This window comes from Colius striatus, chromosome 5 (genome assembly GCF_028858725.1).
Source record: "Colius striatus isolate bColStr4 chromosome 5, bColStr4.1.hap1, whole genome shotgun sequence".
Taxonomy (NCBI): domain Eukaryota; kingdom Metazoa; phylum Chordata; class Aves; order Coliiformes; family Coliidae; genus Colius; species Colius striatus.
Genome location: NC_084763.1, coordinates 22,362,462 through 22,383,022, shown reverse-complemented (window position 1 = coordinate 22,383,022; position 20,561 = coordinate 22,362,462). Strand labels below are relative to the sequence as shown.

Below are 20,561 nucleotides of genomic sequence, written 5' to 3'. Positions count from 1 at the left end.
GAGTAGATATGTATATCTTTTTAAGTATTCCTTGTATTTGATTAAATAATATATAGAAAGGGATCTTGATGTCTCTTCTCTCTGACTGATACTTTGTGAGGTGTCTGATATCTTTTCAAGATTCAAGTTGAGTAAAGAGAAGTTGATGAATTTGTATTTCCTAATATGAATAAATATGTAAACTTCCTGTATATGTGTGTGTGTATATATATATATATATATATAGTTGCACACACAGGATAATCAAATCAGTCTGTTACATGTGTCTTTTTGGAACACCAGAGAAGTATGTATGAAGCTGGTGGAGTTTGTATGGTTTTCAAGCAAAGTCTCTTGAGTTTCAGGATTCAGAATGGAAATTCACCAGGTTTGCAATATGTTTTTCTGTTTATCCTTTGCCTCCAAAATATTTGTGTATCTGATTGAAATATCATCATGATTAACTAGTATGTACCAATACACTTTAACTGCCCTGTACAAATTGGCAAGTGTGTGTGCGATAGAGATGTTTTTAGGAATTGTGTGTCTCATAAATAGTTATAAAAATATTCAGCTTTATGAAAATGAGAGCATCTATCTTGTTCATCATTTGGGGGGATAAATAATCTCTTAGTATTTTGCATAGAAACTAATAGAATGTCCACCTTTTCCAGACTTGTGAAAATAGCTAGCGCTATCTAACCTCTCTTATTCCTGTTCAGACTTTGTGGGTAGCCTGACTTAAGAGAAACATCTGTGGTTCCCAGATACAGAACAGAAGTATTCATAAAATAAACAGGAGATAAATGGAATTAATATTATTATTCCTCCTTGGATTTTTGCTTTCATCCTTCCCCTGTCCCCATGCAGAGATGTTCACAGAATCACAGAATGGTAGGAGTTGTTCTCCCACAGGTGTCTCACACTCCATGATGCTATGCAAGGGCTCGCCTAAGGTCTGCTGCTCCTCATTTTCTGCCTGTCCCATCTACTCTCAGTTCTGATGGGTTTGATTGCTGATTTTCCTTCTACACCTCCAGCCCACACTCAGGTGTATAACCAGACTCCAGCAGGTTGGTTGTAAATGTTTGTTTGGTATGTTGGAAGCACATTCACTAGGCACCTTGCTGAAGGGTGGCATGTTTACATCAAATAATAGCAGTGAGCTGCTTAGGAAGCATGGCTTTTGGGGATACATTAGAGTAGGTGACATAACATTAAAAGATTTGTGCAGATGTACTGTGGACTGGCGTGGCATGTGTCACAGAAATATTTTAGTGCTTCTCACTGATTACTGAATTGCAAGCAGCGTTTAGGACATTGTTGTGGCTTACTGGATTTATCTGCTCCCATTTATTTCCTCCCATTTAAATTACTCCATACATCATTCTTTAAAAAAGGGAGCTCAGTTTAAATTCTGTATTCAAATTTTTCATCATTCATTCAAGGTAACATTGATATTCCTTCTTATATTTAATGGTGCCCTTACTGTGTGAATGGAAGCTGTATAACAAAACAGATGACTTCTTGTGTGAACCTGACCCTGTCTCACCTCACTGTTCAGCAGCAGCCTTCATGATTAAGATTTGTTTCAATTTATTTTAGCTCATGTTCAAGAGCACATTCTTTTCTTTATTAGGTGAGAAAATATCTGGAGTTTTTTCTTGTTCAGTCTCTCTCTTTTCTATTAGACCTGAATATATACAGAAAATTCTGATTTAGTAACAATAGCAGATGTATGTGTTGGGGGAAATTTTTGTTACCTTCTGGAGTTTAAAGTGTTTTTTTGTCTGGTATATTGATTATTGGCTGCTGGACAGTTTGCTCAAGGTCATAGATAGGAAACAAACCTGAGTTTAAAATACCCTCATAAAGGATGCCTTAAAGCAGCTCTTTTGAAAGTTTGATACAAGCAAATAAGCAAGAAACAAACAAACCCAATTATTTTATAATTCTTTGTCTTTAAAAAGTGATAGAAATAACCTTGATTGAATGGAAATCAGCCTGAAGTGCCACAGTAGCAGTTAGAGCTCTGCTGAACTTCGTGTTTCTTTGTGATGCATTATCCTTCTGCAAAAGGGTCATTACGTAACTTCTCCATAAGTTAGAGCATGCCATGAGAGCAGAGAAGCTGTGAAGCTTTGTGTTCTGTTTGTGATGCATTCTTTGTGTTCTTCAGTATTGTCTTTCTTTCTATATTCTTCCTAGTAGTGAAGAACTCCACTCCTACTGTCTTGCCACTGCTGTAAATCTTACCACAGAATATTTTGTTAGAAGATATCAAACACAATTTGGTGCTTTGCTATGCTGATAGATTTTAAACTGAGTTTTGTCATTTAGGTAAGCAGTGACTAGTTTATCATTGAAGGTTTGGCTTTCTCCTCTAGAACAATTCACTCGGTGCACTGCATTCTCCCTGCTGCCTTCTCTCCGGAGAGCCTCACAGAAGTGGGCAGAGACATGATATTATTGAATTTATTGGAGGCAGGGTTTTATATGTGGTTTATACAACCTATTCAGTCTGCTCTCTGCTAATCCCTATCTCCTGAGAGCAGTCTAGGCAGAGATGAGGAATAAACTGGGTCATGATATCTCGGAGTCAGAAGCAACTTAAGAGGTTGTCATTCCTGCACCAAGAGGAGATGTTTACATATCATCTTAAAGCCTGTCAAGGTTGAAGATTTCATTACTTTCTCTGATTATTTATTTAATGTTTAATTATTTTTAACACTTTCCTAAGATCTAAGCTCTACTTTTTTTTTTTTTCAGTTTAAGCCTATTATCTCTTGTGATATCTAGAAAGTGCACAGAGAATAAATTATTTTATTTCTCTTGAAAGCAGCCTTTTTCCTACCTGTCTGCTACAGCCCTTATCTGTCTGCTTTTCTTTAGGCCAGTCTCTTTTCATGTCTCCCACAGCTGCCAAATCGGTGTTCACTCCAGTATTTGCTCCAGTCTTTCCTGAAATGTGGTGTCCAAGCCCACAATCAGTAGTCTAGCTGGAGGCTTTCTGAGTTAGGAAAGGAGAGGGTTGCTCTAAGGTGTCTTGTTGAGTGCACTCCCGTTTTTATACCCAAGTATGACAATCTGGTTTTGGCAGTTTTTGGAACAGACAGCATCAGTGATTCATGTTCATTTTGTGATCTGTAACAATGCCAGGATCCTTTTCTGCAGAGACCTGTCTAGTCATAGCCCTTCTGGTATTTTGAATGATCTTGACATCTTGCTCCCAGCTACTTTCTTGGAGGTACTGAAGTCCTTTGCTGTAACGTGGAGGAATGTTCATCTATTGAGTGGTCTTAACTGTGGCACCCCCATAGTTCTGTGACTGAATGACAAAAGGCAATGCAGTCTCCAAAACTATTCATATCACCTCAGAAACATGGGCAGTGCAGGTGAAATATGTTCTGGGGATGCATGCATTGCTAGTTTGTTTCTGAGGAATGTCTTTGCTCCTTCCTCATCACACAGCCAAAGTACAAAAACATATTCATGAAATTGTATCTGCTGGATAGGTTTCTCATATGAAGACTGTCCCATGAGTCATGCTGAATGCCATTGACTGAAAATCTTAGGAGAGACTATCTTTTCATTATGTATGTACATAGTGAGTGTCTGTAATTGTCTTGTCCTTGTCCAGGGAGTACATTACTGCTCCTCCTAACAAAACCAGCAATAAGCTTTATGATATGGTAAAACACTGACGCCAGAGAGCCTGATAAGGTAGTAGTAAGAAAGTGATAAAAAGGTAGCAAAAAGTAGATAAATATTTCCTTTCAAAAAGAGTGTTCTCACAATTGAAATTGCTTAAGAGTCATTGATGTGAAATAATTTTCCTATTTATAGGGAAAGTTAAACATGATAATTGACCTGAGCAGAAATTTCTTTTAAGAAAAACTTGGAGGCAAAAAAAAAAAAAAATTACAGAAGTAAAGAAATACAACATAGTATTTTACTTGACTTCATTGTAATGGGGGCCTACAATCTTCCTTAATCCTTTTTGATTGTTGAATGTAAGGCTAACGTTCACAGTTGCCTTATAACAATTGTGCCAAAAGCTGAACGATTCAGACAATAAACATTTCTGTACAGTCTGTTTTTACTGGGCTTGCCTTGAAAGCTTCTCTTCCAACTCTTCTATTTCTCTTTATGTCAAACTGAACTGAAAAACAGATTTATATCTAGTCAACTAAAATGACTGAAAAATAATTAGTATTACTACAAACAGAAAATATATCAGATTAAACTTCCTTTGGGAAAATGCCTCACTACCTGCTCTGAGTGAACACACCAACATGATTAACTCTTGGATCTTGTTTCTCTGTTCTTTCTGTGTGCTGGAGAGAAGAACAGAGAGCCAGGGGCGGCTACCCACCATATTTTTCCCCTTTCCTTTTGGTATTCTCTTCATTGATGCATTAAGGCAATGGTTGAAATAGATAAATATATAATGTTGTGTTGTACTGGCTCTTCTGAATTACAGACAGATTGCTGTCCTAGAGGGTTTTCTATATTTTCATTCCAGCATTTCTAGATTTCAGCTTTGGCCACTATATAAGGAAATATGTCTTGTGCAATGAAGCTGAAGAGAAATTAAATTTTTCTGAAATTAGGGTTATTTCTGTGGTAGTACTTACGCAGAAAGAATTCTTCAGGGTATCTTCAAGTCTTCAGTGTGGAGTGGATGTCAATGCTTGGAATGAAAATCTATCACATCAGGGGATGCTCACCTCCTGCCTATGTGATTCCCAGTAGTTTTCTGATGAGTTATCTTGCAGTGTGGTGTAGGATTTTAATACAATAATCTGTACATTAGCAAGAGTATGTAATGCCAGGCTACAGTATCCTGACTAAAAGATCAAATGCCACAAATCCCAGGGCATTAGACTTCAGTAAACTTCAAAATTACGTAAATGTAACATACTGAATTAACTTAGCTAGCTAGTGTATTTTTTTGGAGAAGACTTATTTCCTTCTCAGTGCAGACTTCGAACTGCAGTACAACTAACACCACGGCCTGAAGAATATAGTAAAAAACCTTGGAAAACTAGACTAAATATACTAGTCTGTGGTTTAGGGGGAGATGAAGGGAGGCAATCAGGTTTGGGAGGCTGGGAGTCAAGGCTGGAGTATGCAGAGTATCCCAAAAGTGAGCTTCCTTTGGAGACTGCCAGGAGAGCTGTGCTGGATTTCATTTCTCTATGGGCATGCTTCAAGATTAGATGCCATTGAATGTTGCTGGCTTTGAAAGAATACTGGATTAGTAGTGATTTAGGCTGTTCTACCATACATCTTATTTCCTGATCAAATTGACTTTCATGTTAAACAACTTTGGCATTCACTGCTGATTCGTAATTTACACAACTATGAATTTCAGGAGTAATTCTCAGCATTTTCCCCATGGTTTCTGGAACAACGACCAGAAAGGCCTGCTCTGCAACGTTTTTTTTTGTTTCAAGTTGGCAGTGATACCCTTTTCTAAGCTATAAAATTACTGTCTCATATTTGAATTGAAAGCTGCCACTTACTTTTAGTGCAGAGAAAGGAGCCATTTAATTTATGCTCTGTATGGGAGTAGTAAAAGCAAGCTGTGGAGCTCCTGAAGGCAAAATATATCTTCACTAGTGAAGACCTATTATTTGTCTTATGTTATTTTCCTCAACTTTGTACTTTGTTTTTGTCTATTAGCATAAAAGTCCTAAATGATTCAAAACCTCAGATTTATCCACTTGCTCACATCTAGGGACATCTAAGGCCAGTGATTGATAAAACCACCTGGTCACTTGGGAAAGATGGCCTTTGTTTCAATAAGGAAATTGTGAGGGCTATAAAAAAAGGGATGAAAGTGTTCTTCATAGTCATTATCTAGGAAGAAAACTAAGTGCATGTGTCCTTAAAATAAAGCTGATTATTCTGGGCTCCTGCCACTGGCAGTCACTTTTCTACCTGTGGATTTTCTGTTCTTTTCACCTCTAAGAATTATTTTAGACAGATCTGCCTCACTTTGTGTGTGCAAGCCCATTTACAGCAGGAGAGGAAAAGTTAATCCCAGCTAAATTTCAGTCACCTTTGCCTTATGGATATATAGAATTTCCCTTGAAGTTTGTACAGGGTCTGTGGTTGGCACAAAACAGATCTACTGGCTTCTTTGATACTTTCAAGCCTCTGCTCCATCAATTGTGCAGGCTTTTGGTTTATTTCAGTCCAACAAGCTGGTTTTGATGTAGACACTCTGATGTTATTTTGATCTTTTATCTTGCTGTAACTTTGTTCCTTGTGTTTGTTCCTAGTGCTGAAGTTGGTTAGAAGCAAAATGGTTATTTCAGGCTAAAGGTTGTGGTGAGCACAGGAGAGGAGTTTTAGATTCTAGGGCAGCTGCACGTTTTCGCAGATTTGGAGCTTCCTTTCAGGAAATATTACAGTGTCTTTCTTGCCTAAAGCCAAGTGCTGAAGTTGTGGCTATTTTAGGCATATGGATGCTAAAAGTTGTTGGAGTGAAGATTTCTGTTTTATGGAAGAGGAGAAAGAAGATGGGATTTTATGGGCTTTGTGTGGATTCTCAGATGAACAAATCTTTTAGCTCATAAACAGTAGGAAAGATGGAAACTATAATGTCCAGGGCTGTCCAGTCAGTTGCTAGTGAAACAACAAAAAATTTCACAGATAAATTTGTATTTTGTGCGAGGAGGATACAAAATGTGTCTCATTTGCTAAATGAGTTATTTACAGGTTGTTTTTATACTATATATGTAATTATTTTAACATATATATATATTTCGGTTTGTGGGGAAACTTGTGCTTACAGGTAATTTTGAGGATAAGTGATAGTACTGTTAATTCTTTTATCTTTCCGAGTTAGATTGAAAGTGTTGAGGTTTATTCTGTGTATACACATAATCAAGACAAATCTAAATTTTTAAATAGAAGCAGATTCTGAATCCTAGGTGAAAGTCATGTTTTACGTTGTCTATTGCAAAGGTTTTATTTGGCTTTCTGTGGGAGCACAAGTTTATCTCTTTGTTCCTTGTCAGCATTTTCAATGTACTGAGTGGCCTTTGTTTCCGTGAGTGTTGCACATGGTGGTCAAACACGGCTTCTGATACCCATTTTATAATTAAGTTTCCAGCTAAATATATGCTTTGAGGGGTCATAAAGGTCTATAAGGAGGACAGGAAGGCAGCACAGTTCCAAGATAATAAAGTCGTATAGTGCTACTAAAGATGAACATATGAACAACTGCTTCTTGGAGATAATGTGACTTTTCTTGATTTTTTTTTCTTACAAAAATATAAAGTTAAAAACAACTCCTCATATGCTTTCTTCTCCGAGTTGCCATATGTGCACATAGAAACACAGCACCTGCACTTGGCAATTCCTCTGATTTTGCTCTCTTCACTTCTGCGTTTGCTTTTTCTCTTGTTCCTGCTCCTCAGAGCTCAAGAATGTTTGTAGCAATGTATTATTCCTAGGCAGGAGTTTCAAGGGTATGATACTGCTATTGTTAGTGCTGTGCTAGAAAAGAAATACTGAACTGAGAAAGAAGTGCAGTAAGGACTTGATTGAACTCCCACGGGACTTCCATAGAAGATTCTCGTTATCTTGTACGGACTTTTGTTCATCTTGTGCTGTGTTGTAGCCTTAGTGATTGCAGAGTAGAAAGTCAGCTGCTTCAGTTTACTGCATGGCATGAAGACTATTGAGTCAAAAATGTGATATTTATGCAATTGCTCTTCAGAAATTAAAAATCTGTTCATTAATTTCTAGTTTTTGTAACTGAAATAATGAGAGATAATCAAAACAAGAATGAGAGTGCTTGTTTTCCATCAGATAAAATGGTGAAAATTCATTGATTTTATACCAAAGGATGAAACTGTCTCGATACAAGTTTTTTTTATGTGTTTATTATTATGTATGCAGCAGTAATGCCATTGATATGGGCAGCTTTACTCAGCTACGTACCTCAGATACATTTTTTTAATAGTCAGGAGACTTTATGTGTATCAAGTTCTGTCACGCTTACCCATGAAAATGCTGGCTGAAGTTGTAGATAAAATGACACTATTTATAAGGGCCATAGCTGGAGAGAATTATAAAGACATTTAAATGAATGCATGTATATGAATATGTCTGAAAAATCTGAAAATCAATTTGTAATAGTCAAATAGGTAATCCTTAACTAAGTCTGTGTGCAGGGTAAGGTAAGGCTGCTGCAGCCACAGTGTGAAGCAGGGACAGCCTTGCTTTTGGAGAACTTGACAAAAAGACTGCAGTCTGAGAAAAGAGTCAAAGTGTCAGAAGTATCCCGAGTTTCTGGATAAGAACGTGACATTCCTAAAACTGGGTTCAAAGCGCTTTACAATAAAAGGGAATCTGTCCAGTAATGGTTGGTGTACTTTGGATCAGGCTCAAAAGTTCTTCAGACTTAAAGGAATTTAAGACTAAGTCAAAATCCAGAAACTTTGTTTTGTCCAAGAATATTAAACTCTTTATCTTCAGTCAATTACCATATACAGGCAAAAAATATTTTAAAGAAGTTAAAGAGTGTATAACAAAAATAGTCTTACTTTGGATTGGAAATACTAGATTGGCAAAAGTGCACCAAACTGGTTTTTATCCATTTGATTACATCTTACACAATTATGTGTAGTCCTTTTTTTCACCATTGATACATGTCATTCTTCCCAGAAATCCATCAATAAGCCCCCTTCTTCTGTTTTCATTCTTCTTTTCTTCTGTGTAGTCATGTTCCAGTCACAGTTTTGAATCTGCAGAATTTCATCAATGAGATGAGTGCAGTAGTCCTCATTAATAATAAAGTATCATTTCTTTTCATGTAGTTTATTCAAAATTGAGTATGCTTTTAATATATTTTTCTGTCTTTCAAAATCTAGGTGGAGAACAGACCAAAATATTATGGAAGAGAGTAAGTATTTTCCTCTTTTAATTATTTGTTGAGTGTATCCAAAAGTTGGTCTAGAAACTCAAAAGAAAAAAGACCTAATGGAGATCTAATAAAGTAGTTTATTTTACCTTTCACTTCAACTGAGAGCTAAATATATTGAAAGCCTAATAATTTAGCTATGTTGCTGTGCAGTCATGCTGCTTACACTCCGTGGGCTGTGCTGCTGTGTGAGCCTGCATATTTATTTTGCTTTTCTCGGGACAATTGGGGGAAAAATAATGTCTAGAGTATTTTTTACTTTTATTTTCGTTGTTGCTTAAACCTCCTAATGGTCCTGCAATGACCTGGGGAGGAGAGAATCAGCTTGCCTCTCTCACTGACTTTTTGTGTATGTTTGTATACTTTCATCATGCTACGTAGTTGTGGAAGTATATGTGTATACAGCTACAGTGTAAATGCTGTTCTCCTTGCTCGAAAAGTTACATGGCCTGAAATACCCAAAGAGGATGTGTATTTTTTGTGAGGAAAATAAAGGACCACTTAGAGTATAATTCCTGTGTACTCAGCAGTCATCTTGCCCATAAATTGTTTGAAAGGTGCCGAGTCCTGCGTTGGCATGGAGATTTGGACAGGTGAATTTGAGAGACATAGCCACTGCAGCAACCACCCAGATCTTACATTTGGCCTTTACTAGAGTAATCCACTGAGGCTCTCTTATCATTAGCTAAGTTACCTAGATCCTATTTTCTACTTTTTCTTCCATCCCAGACACATCATCTGTGTTTAATGATCTTTTTTTACCATCAAAACCCTCAAGAGCCAATAGCTTTGCCCCTAATTACTGAAGTTTCATTTTTAAATATTGTCTTTGACAATGGGGAATTCATATCTAGCCACTAGAGTACAGCAGAGCTGAAGACAGTACCCACCACACTTCCTGCAGCAGGACTTGTGAAACCATTACTCCAATCTCTTATCCAGGAACCTGCCTGCCTATTGACATACTCTGGGTTTGGGGAGCAGCAGGGCTGGCAGGAACTGTAAGAAGTCACCTCAGTGACTTGTCCCAGTCAAGATCACATTAGTTGTTATCATTGAGAAAGAAGATTTTAAAACCACTGAGACAGTACTCTAAAACCAATTTGTTCAGTAGTGCTTGTAAAGAGAATCGGGAATTTCTAGGGGAAAAAAAAAAACAGAAAAGAAAAAAAAAAAGGAATTATACTACTATATAAATCTGTGATGTGGCTGCATTTTAAACAGTGCATGTAGTTCTGGTCACTCTCTACCCCATCCTCCTCCCTCCTTTTTCAGAAAGGTTATGGAAGAAATGAGGTACAGCAAAGTGCAATGACATCGGAGCAAAGGGAGGAAAATGAAAAGGTCTTATTTAGTGTGTGTCCAAGAGAGGGACATTCACAGTATCCCTCTGAAGTTCATTGCCACGGGATTCTGATGAGGCCAGAAGCATAAAGCTATCAAAGGGTTTACAAGTGAGATTCATGAAGGGTAAGGTCACAGCTGATGAGACAGAACTGGCTAAACCAGTGATGGATGGACAGAGATGTCAAGTGAAAGAAATATGTCATTGTGTCCTGTACTCTTTCCATAAGCATTTCTTGTCATCTGGTGTCAGAGGCAGGTGTCTGAGATCAGGGCATCTGGTACTGTGTGCAAGCTGGTTTTATGCCTTTATAAAAATGTACCAAAAATATCCATGAAAAAGCTTGCCTTGCCCAGTGCTTGCCACCCATGGTTAAAGAAATTTCACAGATGTCCCAAGTATCCTATCCCAATAATTTCTTAAATTGATCATAGGAGAGCTCTTTACCTAATAGGTAACCTAAAGCCTACTGTGCTTTATAATGAGCTTCTGGTGGCAAATAGCTTATGCTCTTTAGTTTTAACTAGAATTATGAATTGCCATGAGTGCACTTGTACAGACATGTTTAAATTATGCTATCTAAGGGATGCTCATTTCAATTTGGTTGTGTGTGGCAGTAAATGAGTGTGTCCCCCACCAGTATAGACATAAAGTATGAATCCATTTACATAATTTCGGATAGAAAGTCACTCTGGAAAGATCACCTAAACCGAGTATTTCCTGCATGTATTAGTTGTGAAAAGAAAATGTACAGAGAATGGAACAACAATTGCATTTACATCTAAAGTGTTTTTCATTTCTTTCACTACCGAGCCAGAGGCAGCATTAGAAATCTGCCACTTCATATGTATTGTCAGAAAAGATAAAATGCTGAAGGCCAGTACATTTTAGTGCCTTTTTTCAGACAGCAACAAAAATAGAAATGTTCAAAACCAATGAGAAGACCCTCGGAGACTTATCAGCTAGCAAAACGTGCACAGGAGTTAAGACTCGAACTGCTGTAAAGACTATTTGTACTTACGGAAAGATCACTGCTGAATATTGTAAAGTTAATTGTGCATCATAGGGCCTCTTTCTTTCATAAAATAGCAATGACAAAAGAATCATAAGTATTGGTTTTTTCCAGCTCTGAATGAGGAACTCACTGAAATGAGGAAAACAGTATTTTTCTCAAGGCTACTCTGTTGTCTTCTACATTAATATATGAAGAATAGACTTTTCAATAATTGTTGCTATTTTTTTTCTCTGTTTCCCTTACAGATATGCAAAAGCAATGTTAATATAAAAGTTAAGCAAACTGATAGTCAGAATGGTTTCTTTTTAGTCATTTCCGTTTTTAAAAAAATAATGACTTTATGCTTAGCTTTCAGTTCTGTGATAAGGCCTCTAGGAAGGAAACAAGGAAGAGTGGCATCGACTGGTGGAGGAGAAAAGCTGTGAAAAGATGAGGCATTTACTTAAAATAACCTTTGGGTGCAACTGAGTGTTAAACTGGCTGAAATTGAGTATACGGTGTAACTTTTATTTTGCCTCTATGCTGGACTTGCCCGGGCTGGATGACTGTCCTGCCTCTTGGGTGCTTGGATGCTCTCCTGGTGGTTTAGACCACAACACTCTGCAGTGCAGAGGTTTTCAATTGGCTTATGGAGTGGACAAGGAGGTGTTTCTGGTTGGATTGTTCTTAAAGTCACTGAAATGTCTTCCCTTAGATTTCATGGGATCATTTCTCGGGAGCAAGCAGATGAAATACTTGCTGGCGTAGAAGGAGCATATATCCTCAGAGAAAGCCAGCGGCAACCCGGCTGCTACACTCTTGCTCTCAGGTAAATGCTATTTTAATAGAGGCTTATAGTGCAAATGTAAATGTGTCTAATGGAGGAGATTGTATCAGTCCCTTTTGAGTAAAGTCTTTGTCCACCATTACTTAATACATTTCAGTGTCAGAGAGATTTTAAATCATTGTGTCAGCAATTTGACCCTCATAGTACATCAGCAATTCAATCACTCCTTCAGCACTTGGCTAGGAAGTCCTTTTTCAGAAGCAGACTGTGCCCATTTTCAAATATTTGTTACCTAGAGTTGAATGTTGCAAAGATGGAGCTTCTTCAAAATTGTGTAAGAGATATGAGTGAGTACAAAACAGGACAGTCCTAGCAGAGGACACAGCCAGGTTGTCCTCTGAGCTCAGTGATGTGTTGTACACAAACATTGTCAACCATCAGCAATAATAACCCTGGATAAACCCGGAAAATAATGAAGTCCAGTGGCTGATCAGCTGTCCAAGGAAGCATACTGAATTTCAGATTTCTTCCCTAACTGGAATTCGAGCTTACTGTAATGTGTGTGGTGTGAAGCATGGGATGTTGTGGCTGAAGCAAGAAAGAGTCTGCTGTTCAGCTGACTGGAAAATTCAGTGGGACCCCAAGCTACAACCCCGCTGTCTCTCACAGGTGCCTTTCCTGGAAATTATGGCCACTCCTGACTTAGCTGTGCCCCCTCAAAACCTGCCCACCTGACAGTCTTAAAGTTGCTATGGATTAGCAGCAAGAAAACAAGATAGTCAAGTGGGTTTTGACAAACTCCTTGGCAATGCTTTACAATGTTTATAGCATTATTTCTTCTGTGGGATATACACAAAATAAATGTCTCCATTTTTACCCTTCTGCTGGTAAGCCAATAGAAAAAAATTCCTTTAGGAGTTATCTCAAGTAGCTATGATATGGTGCTGAAATCATCCTCGCAATTTGTATTGATACACAGATGGCAGAGCTAGAATAGCTGGTGACTCATGCCAACTAAAAAGTGGTGTAAATTAAAAGCAACTTTCATAGGCTGAAAAAGAACAAATGTAATTTTTTAGAGTTTTGGAAAGAGATTTCAAATTAGAGAACAAAAAAAAAAAACCTACCGAAGGCTGAGGAATATGGCAAAGTGCCTGTTGTTTTGACACAGCAACACGATTTCTAATTCCATCTGATTAATTATTTGTTAAATTGTAAACTGAAATCGGTAGTAAATTGGGAATTTATAGGAAAATATGGGCAACGAAAATAAGAGGCTTAAAGAGATTGGTTTGAATGCCCACTAAAGTATGCAGAGACATGCATATTAGATGCAATATAAGGACGATTTAACTCAATGTTATATCTTGGAATCTAATCAAGAATGATAATCCAGTGTCGGTATTATAAACTGAATGTGCTACTCTAGCAGTTTGCTTTATAAAACAGCATAGATTACATCTGTCATAAATAGCTGCATAGGGCCAGAGTTATCCCACAGAGCTTTGGGTGTTTAATTGGGGCCCTGAATTAGAAGCTCAGCCTCCCTGGCTTCCTGCCAGAAGGTGATTTGAATTACTTGCTAGAAATGCCCATCTCTCTTCACTGTAAATATGCTCATGGTGATTAAATGTCCAGTTTTTGCACACCAGAAACATTTCAGGATGAAGAAGCCCTGAGCACAATTACACATCCCAGTATAAGGTCTTGGCATTGCAAACATGCCTTTCCAATTGCTGTGGCAATCACTTTAAGGTTTAGATTTAAACCGTGTCTGTCTGGGTCATTTTGTCCTGTTACAGAGAATTGGCCTCGATTCTGTAGCCTGGTCCATGTGATACAGTTGGGTTTAAATTTGAACTTGATTTGGTGTATCCACAGAAATCCAGTTGCAGCCATGTGCATATTCCATATGTAAACCAGATAAATAGACTCATCAGCGAAATTACCTCCCAAACACTTTGCTCGTATAAACTCTCTTTCTCACTCTTCCCTCTCTCTCTTTCTTCTGTCCCTGCTTTTTTTTTCTGGTATTTGCAGGTTTGGTAATCAGACTCTGAACTACAGGTTGTTCTATGATGGGAAGCACTTTGTTGGGGAGAAAAGATTTGAATCAATCCACGATCTGGTTACAGATGGCTTGATAACATTGTATATAGAAACAAAGGCTTCTGAGTATATTTCCAAAATGACAACAAACCCCATCTATGAACACATTGGATACGCCACTTTGCTTAGAGAAAAAGTGTCCCGGAGGCTGAGCAGAACAAAAAATGAATCAAGAAAAGCAAGTGTTACAAGTGAAGAAAATACCCCAGTTGAAAAGGTAAGTATTCAGTTTAAAATCTTGGCAATTGACACCAGTCTTTCTACCAAATTTGAGATAAAACAGTGTTTTGTCTAAACACCTGTGCCTATTTTTCTATACTACATTAAGTATTACCATCCCACTTAAAAGTTGATACTCTGTTAATGTGATCTTGGCTCCAAAGTAATATTTTACTGGTGCTTATGATGAAAGCTTTCTAGTAAATACCAAATGCAAATATTTTAACTGTGAAAAAAAAAAAACCCATATGTACTGGCTAACTTAGGAACTGTATATAAAATTGTTCACAAGTTATGCTTTTTGTCCATATGTTCTCAAGCATATTCCACAGTAAGGCTATGAAACTGGTTCCCACTGACCCTTCACCACTGCTCAAGTTTGTTATCTTTCCATTCACAGTGCAAAGCTCTTCTTTTCTGACAAGTCTTTGGTGGATGGGTCTCGAATTGGGATATTGTGTGTTTGCCTCCCTTTCTTTTTGCTCTTCTCATTTGAAGTGGGCTTTCCTTGATCTCCTTCTGTCATGCGCCTGTATCCTGATGCATGTTATATACAAGGACCCATTTACATGAAGATAAATTGAGAATTTCATGCAGTTGACAGCCATCTGAAGATGTAAACTAGGAATTCTTTTCCATACAAGAAACAGTCTTGTAAGCAGTGACATGTGGGTATTTTCATTTCCCAGGTGGTTAGGCAGTAAGAACTGTCAAACAAAGCTCCTTTTTTGGGTCCAGTGTTTGTGTTGAATTGACTTACTAACCTTTGTAAGCATGCTTGGGCAGTGTGACCGATGATTTTAGCATTCATTGTGCTGGGAATTAGAGCTGGTTTGCATTTGGGAAACAGGGAGTGAATTTTCTGTCATATGGTAATGCTGAGCATGAAAAGTGATCGTCGTTTTGTGTGTATCCACTCTAGGAAATTTCTGGCATAGTTATTATCTGTTGGTTTCACATATCTGCATCACCTGATTTTATACTGATTTGGATTTCTCAGTAGTAATAACTACTTGAGTAACCGACCTGACATATAAACTTATTCATTATCAGAGACCTGGACAGGCTGGAGAGCTGGGCGAGGAGAAATGTAATGAAATTCAACAAGGGCAAGTGTAGAGTCTTGCAACTGGGAAAGAATGACCCCAGCTGCCAGTACAGGTTGGGGAATGAACTCTTAGAGAGTAGTATAGGGGAAAGGGACTTGGGGGTCCTTGTGGACAGCAGGATGACCATGAGCCAGCAACATGCCCTCATGGCCAAGAAGGCCAATGGCATCCTGGGGTGTATTAGAAGAGCTGTGGGCAGTAGGTTGAGAGGTTGTCCTCCCCTTCTACTCTGCCCTCGTGAGACCACATCTGGAATATTGTGTCCAGTTCTGGGCTCCTCAGTTCAAGAAGAACAGGGAGCAGCTGGAGAGAGTTTAGCACAGGGCCACCAAGATGATGGAGTGGAGCATCTCCCTTCTGAGGAAAAGCTGAGGAAGCTGGGACTCTTCAGCTTGGAAGAGACTGAGGGGTGATCTCATTAATGTTTACAAATATGTAAAGGGCAACTGTCAGGAGGATGGAGCCAGGCTGTTCTCAATGATGTCCAATGACAGGACAAGGTGAATGGGTATAAACTGGAATACAAGAGATTCAAAAGAAACACAAGGAAGAATTTCTTCACTGTGAGAGTGATGGAGCACTGGAACAGGCTGCCCAGAGGGGTTGTTGAGTCTCCTTCTCTGGAGACATTCAAAACCCACCTGGACGAGTTCCTGTCTGAGGTCCCTTCCAACCCTTAAGATTCTGTGATTCTGTGAATAAAGTAATTTCATTAGCAATGGCATTTTTTTAGGGAAAGCATACTGCTGCAGGGAAAGCCTGTGGAGAATGGCACAGCAACAAGTCCTCCATTCAAGTTTTATTTAAAAATGAATCCACTGATTACAGTCGTTTTGGTTCACTTGGATGGTAGCATAATATTGCAAAAGGGACAAATGCCATAGAAATGAGATTTTCATGCTTGTTAGGTTGGTTCTTGTGATTGGACATTCATTGTTTGTTAGTGCTGTAAGAAGCACAAGAAAGTGAATTTCAACTATTTGAAGCACACTGAGAAATAAATATAGTGCAATGGAACAAACTTTTTGTGGCAGTGTTTCTGTGTAAGTAAGAACAAGGTCGAGAGGATGTTTGGAAAAGTTTCATTTACATCGAGAAAATCCTGGACCATCGTTGAGATAATTGTAAATATTATTACATGACTGTAGTGTAATAAAGGAATCATGACAGTAGAAAATCATGCTACATCCTCCAGGAAATCTGGAGAATATTTTTTTTGTGTACAAAAAAACCCCACCATTTCGAAAATGTGGTTCCGTTTTACTTACATTTCTTACAGGTGAGAAACAATGGTTTTTTGATCTCTCAAAGTGCTCTGAAAGACTTCAGAGGGGTTTGTTTTATTACCATGTGTTTTCTAACAGATTGTGTTTTCTGTTGTGCTTGGGGTTGAGTGTCATTTTTCAGACTGGGCAGTTTTAAGTATGTACTGTAAAAACTCTTTTAAACCAACAGAAGATAAACTGTTGCTGAAAGGACTCTCACCTCTCTTTCACCACTACCTTTTGGCTGACATGTAGTTTTATGCAGTTACACAGTAGGTGACAACTAGAAAATGGCTCCAGGTTAAAACTAACTCAGAAGAAAAAACACATGACTTTTGAGACAGATCTGCTTATGTGACACACCTCATATGAGCGCAAATGCACCACAAAAGAGAAGACTAGACTTTTTTTCTGATGACAGCTCAGAAAATTATGATACTGGCATGAAGTGAGTGGAGAACTGCATCCTTAGTTCCAGTTACCTGTGTTTGACAATGAAACTTGCTGTTGAAAGTGAAAATACACCTCTGGACCTCATTAGTGACTGGATTAGGCCTTCTTGGTATTGTGGCTGAACAAAATTAAAGTGTTTAGAGTATTACTAACCTCTGAGGTGGTTCATAGTGAGAAATGCAGTACTGTGTGTCTTTATCCTACGAGGACTGATGCTCATCTGGATTTGCATACATGCAGGCAGTAGCAGCCTGCAAGACTGGGCTGGGTGGCTGTGCTGTCATGTAAAAATAGCTGTCTTCAGCTAAGCCATTACATCATTGGCATCCCCCTCTGCCTTCCTCCCACTGAGGGGAAGCAGCAGAAGGAGGAATAACAGCTGTTTCTAACATATTTTTCTTGCCAAGAGGAGTAAAAGCAATCACAGCTACAAGAAGAACAGGACTAAATAGGCAAGGTGATCTGCTCTAAGGCTAAAGACCTGCTATTGCAGCTGAAGCCTCACTATTGATGATTAGGACTCCCAATGGATTTCTTTACTGGTACCAGTAGTTTTCCATCATCTCTTGCAAATCCATGCCAAAAAGATAACGTCAACTAAATTATTAGCCACTGAAAGAAATTCACAGAAGCCTACCATGACTGCTTTTGATCCATATGTTGCTGGAGGAAGCGCAGGAGAGGTTTGAGTAGCAGACAAAGACTCAAGGATCATCGTTCCCATTTGTTCTTCATAGTGTCCTCAGATAAAGTATGGACTGGGCTTTCGAATACACCACTGAAGTAATGAGTGTTTGTCAGTAATTGCATATAGGAACAAAGGAGGGTAAGGGGAATTTAATGTTTTGGTTTTATATAAACTGTAGTAAGGCCTCTAAAATACAAAAATAATCTGGGGAAGTGGTAGTTCAGTGGGAGTTGTATTAGATGTTTTGCTTGAGGCTATCATGTGTTGTTACAGCATTTTAAACAAAGACTGTGGATTGCCCACAAATCAAAACGTTCACCCACTTCAATTACTCCAATAAATTTCAGACTCCTTGAAATAAGAGAATGAATATTCAGTATGACATTTTTCTGCAAACTAAATTCTTTTGCTGCATGTGTGAAAAATCATTGAGTTTGTTATAAGATGTTTTTCTCTGGCCAATTGAACAGGTAAAATGTGATTTTCTTTTTTTATAACTGAGCTGGTGTGTATTTGAAAGTGCTGCCTGAAGTATTTTGAGTGTTTCAGAAACGTTGAGGGGAAAGCCATACATGCAGGACAGAAAACTGCCATTATTTCTCAGGAGGAAGGTGAGAATTCAGCGCTCTAAGGTTAAGTATCAGTGCCCCTCTCTACAAATTAGGCTTTTTACAAGTGAGATTTTGCTTTATACTGAAACCAATTCCAGAGTGTGAAAGTGCAGCTGAAGGCATTTGTCTCTTTAGCAAGTTTGTTAACACTGTCCAGGGAGTCTGCTCGCTCTGTCGCCTCCCACACTGACAGCTGAGATTATTCAGTGTCTCAGTCACTCCAGCGCCAATGCTCCCCCTGGGGTAGGTCAGTGAAAGGGGCCACCGAGGCATGGACTAGCGGGAGGAGCAGGCCTTCAGATGAAATGTCTTGGTCCTGCCTGGGGTACCTGTCTGTTCCCATAATGAGAACTTGTTTGAGGCTGTAATTAGTGGAGCCATGCACGTTCCAGAAGGGGGGTGTGATATATGGGCTGGATTAAGCTGTTGTTGTTGTTCATGCTGGTTCATCTTTTTTTGTTTTCTTTTTTTGTAATAGGCCTAAGAAAACATTTATGCTTTAAGATGACAAAGTTTCATCCAAAAATTATTTCTGTCTGATTTTAAAGAGGTACTAGATTTGTAGATACAGATTCCAAATTTTAGTCTAAAAGTTTAACAGATGTTTAATCTGAAAGGAGCCACAGTGATTTCTAGGAATGACGTGTTGTGCGAGAACAGCATGCTGCAAATACTTTCTTAGCAGTGTAGACAGTTGTCATTTTAATATGATCCAGGTTCAAAAAGGATTTTGGATAGAGAAATAGTTTGTTTGTGCAAAGGACGTTTGAAGATTGTATATTGTCTGCTTAGGGTTTTGATTTAAATTTGGGCAAGTTGTGATGGTCTCCTTCATATTTTCTCTGCTTGTGGAATGCTGTACTTGGGGCAAATGAACATACACTAGAAGATGTAAGGCAGAGAAGTACCTGGTACTGGTCCGTACTGTAATTAATCACCAGTAGTTCACATTACTGGCCAGTGTAGGAGAAGCATAACTTGCAGTAAGCCATCAATCTTCACATGTAGGAGAGGAAAAAAATGCAGTAGTTTGTCAGTAAAATATGTACTTCTGAAACATTTATTGCTATCACTTATCATGTTATCCTGCCACTGTTACCCTTACTGCATCTTCAGGCTTTGTGTGCCAGGCAAGGAGAAGAAGGTCTTCCTTCCTAATCCTACCCCAGCAAGTGTAATTTGGGAAAATGTATTCAAAGAATTTAAATGTTGGAAGTAAATGCTAGCTGGAGTTCTAGGAATGTTCTGATCAAGTAAGTAAAAGCTGCTACAGTTGCCAATGATAAACCATCCTAGTTTCCTGCTTCTGTGTTTCATTTATGAGACTGTGACCTGTCTCATGCACTACAACAGCCACTCCATGCTTTGGGTAGGGCCTGGACGCTGTGACACAGTGCCCTGTGCCAGGCAAAGGCTGTGCCCCACACGTTGTTTCTTTGCTGTGTTGGTCTTACACAGGAGTTCCTAGGTTTGGATTGCCTTATAGCTCCTCAAGTGTTCATGTTAGCACAAGGAAGTCGATGAGAACGGCAGACTGGAGTTAAAGCTTTGGCAGTGGCTGAGCTTAAAGTGTTTGCAAAAAGAATGATCTTAACCTATCTGACTGAGGACAAACTGTTGGTAAATGCATTAAAGATTAAGGGAGGTTTTGTCAGTGCCAGGTCTCTGCTTTCTCTTATCCTGGCAAAGCTCCCATCAACTTCCCTCCAAGTAGGATCTGGCTCAGTCAGTGCAAACATACTGGTTGCATATGAAATATGAGTTTGTTTGGAGCCTGGGCTGAGGTGCTTGTTCTGCTGTCTGGTTTCAAATACATGCCAGGAGCAGCAAGAGGTATTTAACCATGATGATCTGTAAAGACGATGATCTGTAGCAGTTTGAGCTAAACCCAGACTGAGCTGGATGCGGAATCTTAACGGCGGGACAGTGCAGAAAACTGTGTTGCTGCTTGACATGGTAACGTCTCTATCTGTTTTGCTGGAACTCGTTACTGGGCATTTAAGTGCACATGACAGAGCCCATAGTTAATACTGCAACTGGAACTAAAGAGCTGAAATTTTA

The 20,561-nt window shown here is 38.7% G+C and overlaps 1 protein-coding gene across 1 annotated transcript in view; it reads left to right on the top strand.

Annotated features, from left to right (window-relative positions):
• Positions 1-20,561, top strand: part of CHN2 (chimerin 2) — a 161,578-nt gene that overhangs the window by 80,623 nt on the left and 60,394 nt on the right. Inside the window, exons 4-6 of the mRNA XM_061996752.1 lie at positions 8,871-8,902; positions 11,975-12,088; positions 14,087-14,372. Coding sequence (XP_061852736.1) covers positions 8,871-8,902; positions 11,975-12,088; positions 14,087-14,372 — 432 coding nt within the window. The remainder of the gene's footprint in view (positions 1-8,870; positions 8,903-11,974; positions 12,089-14,086; positions 14,373-20,561) is intronic.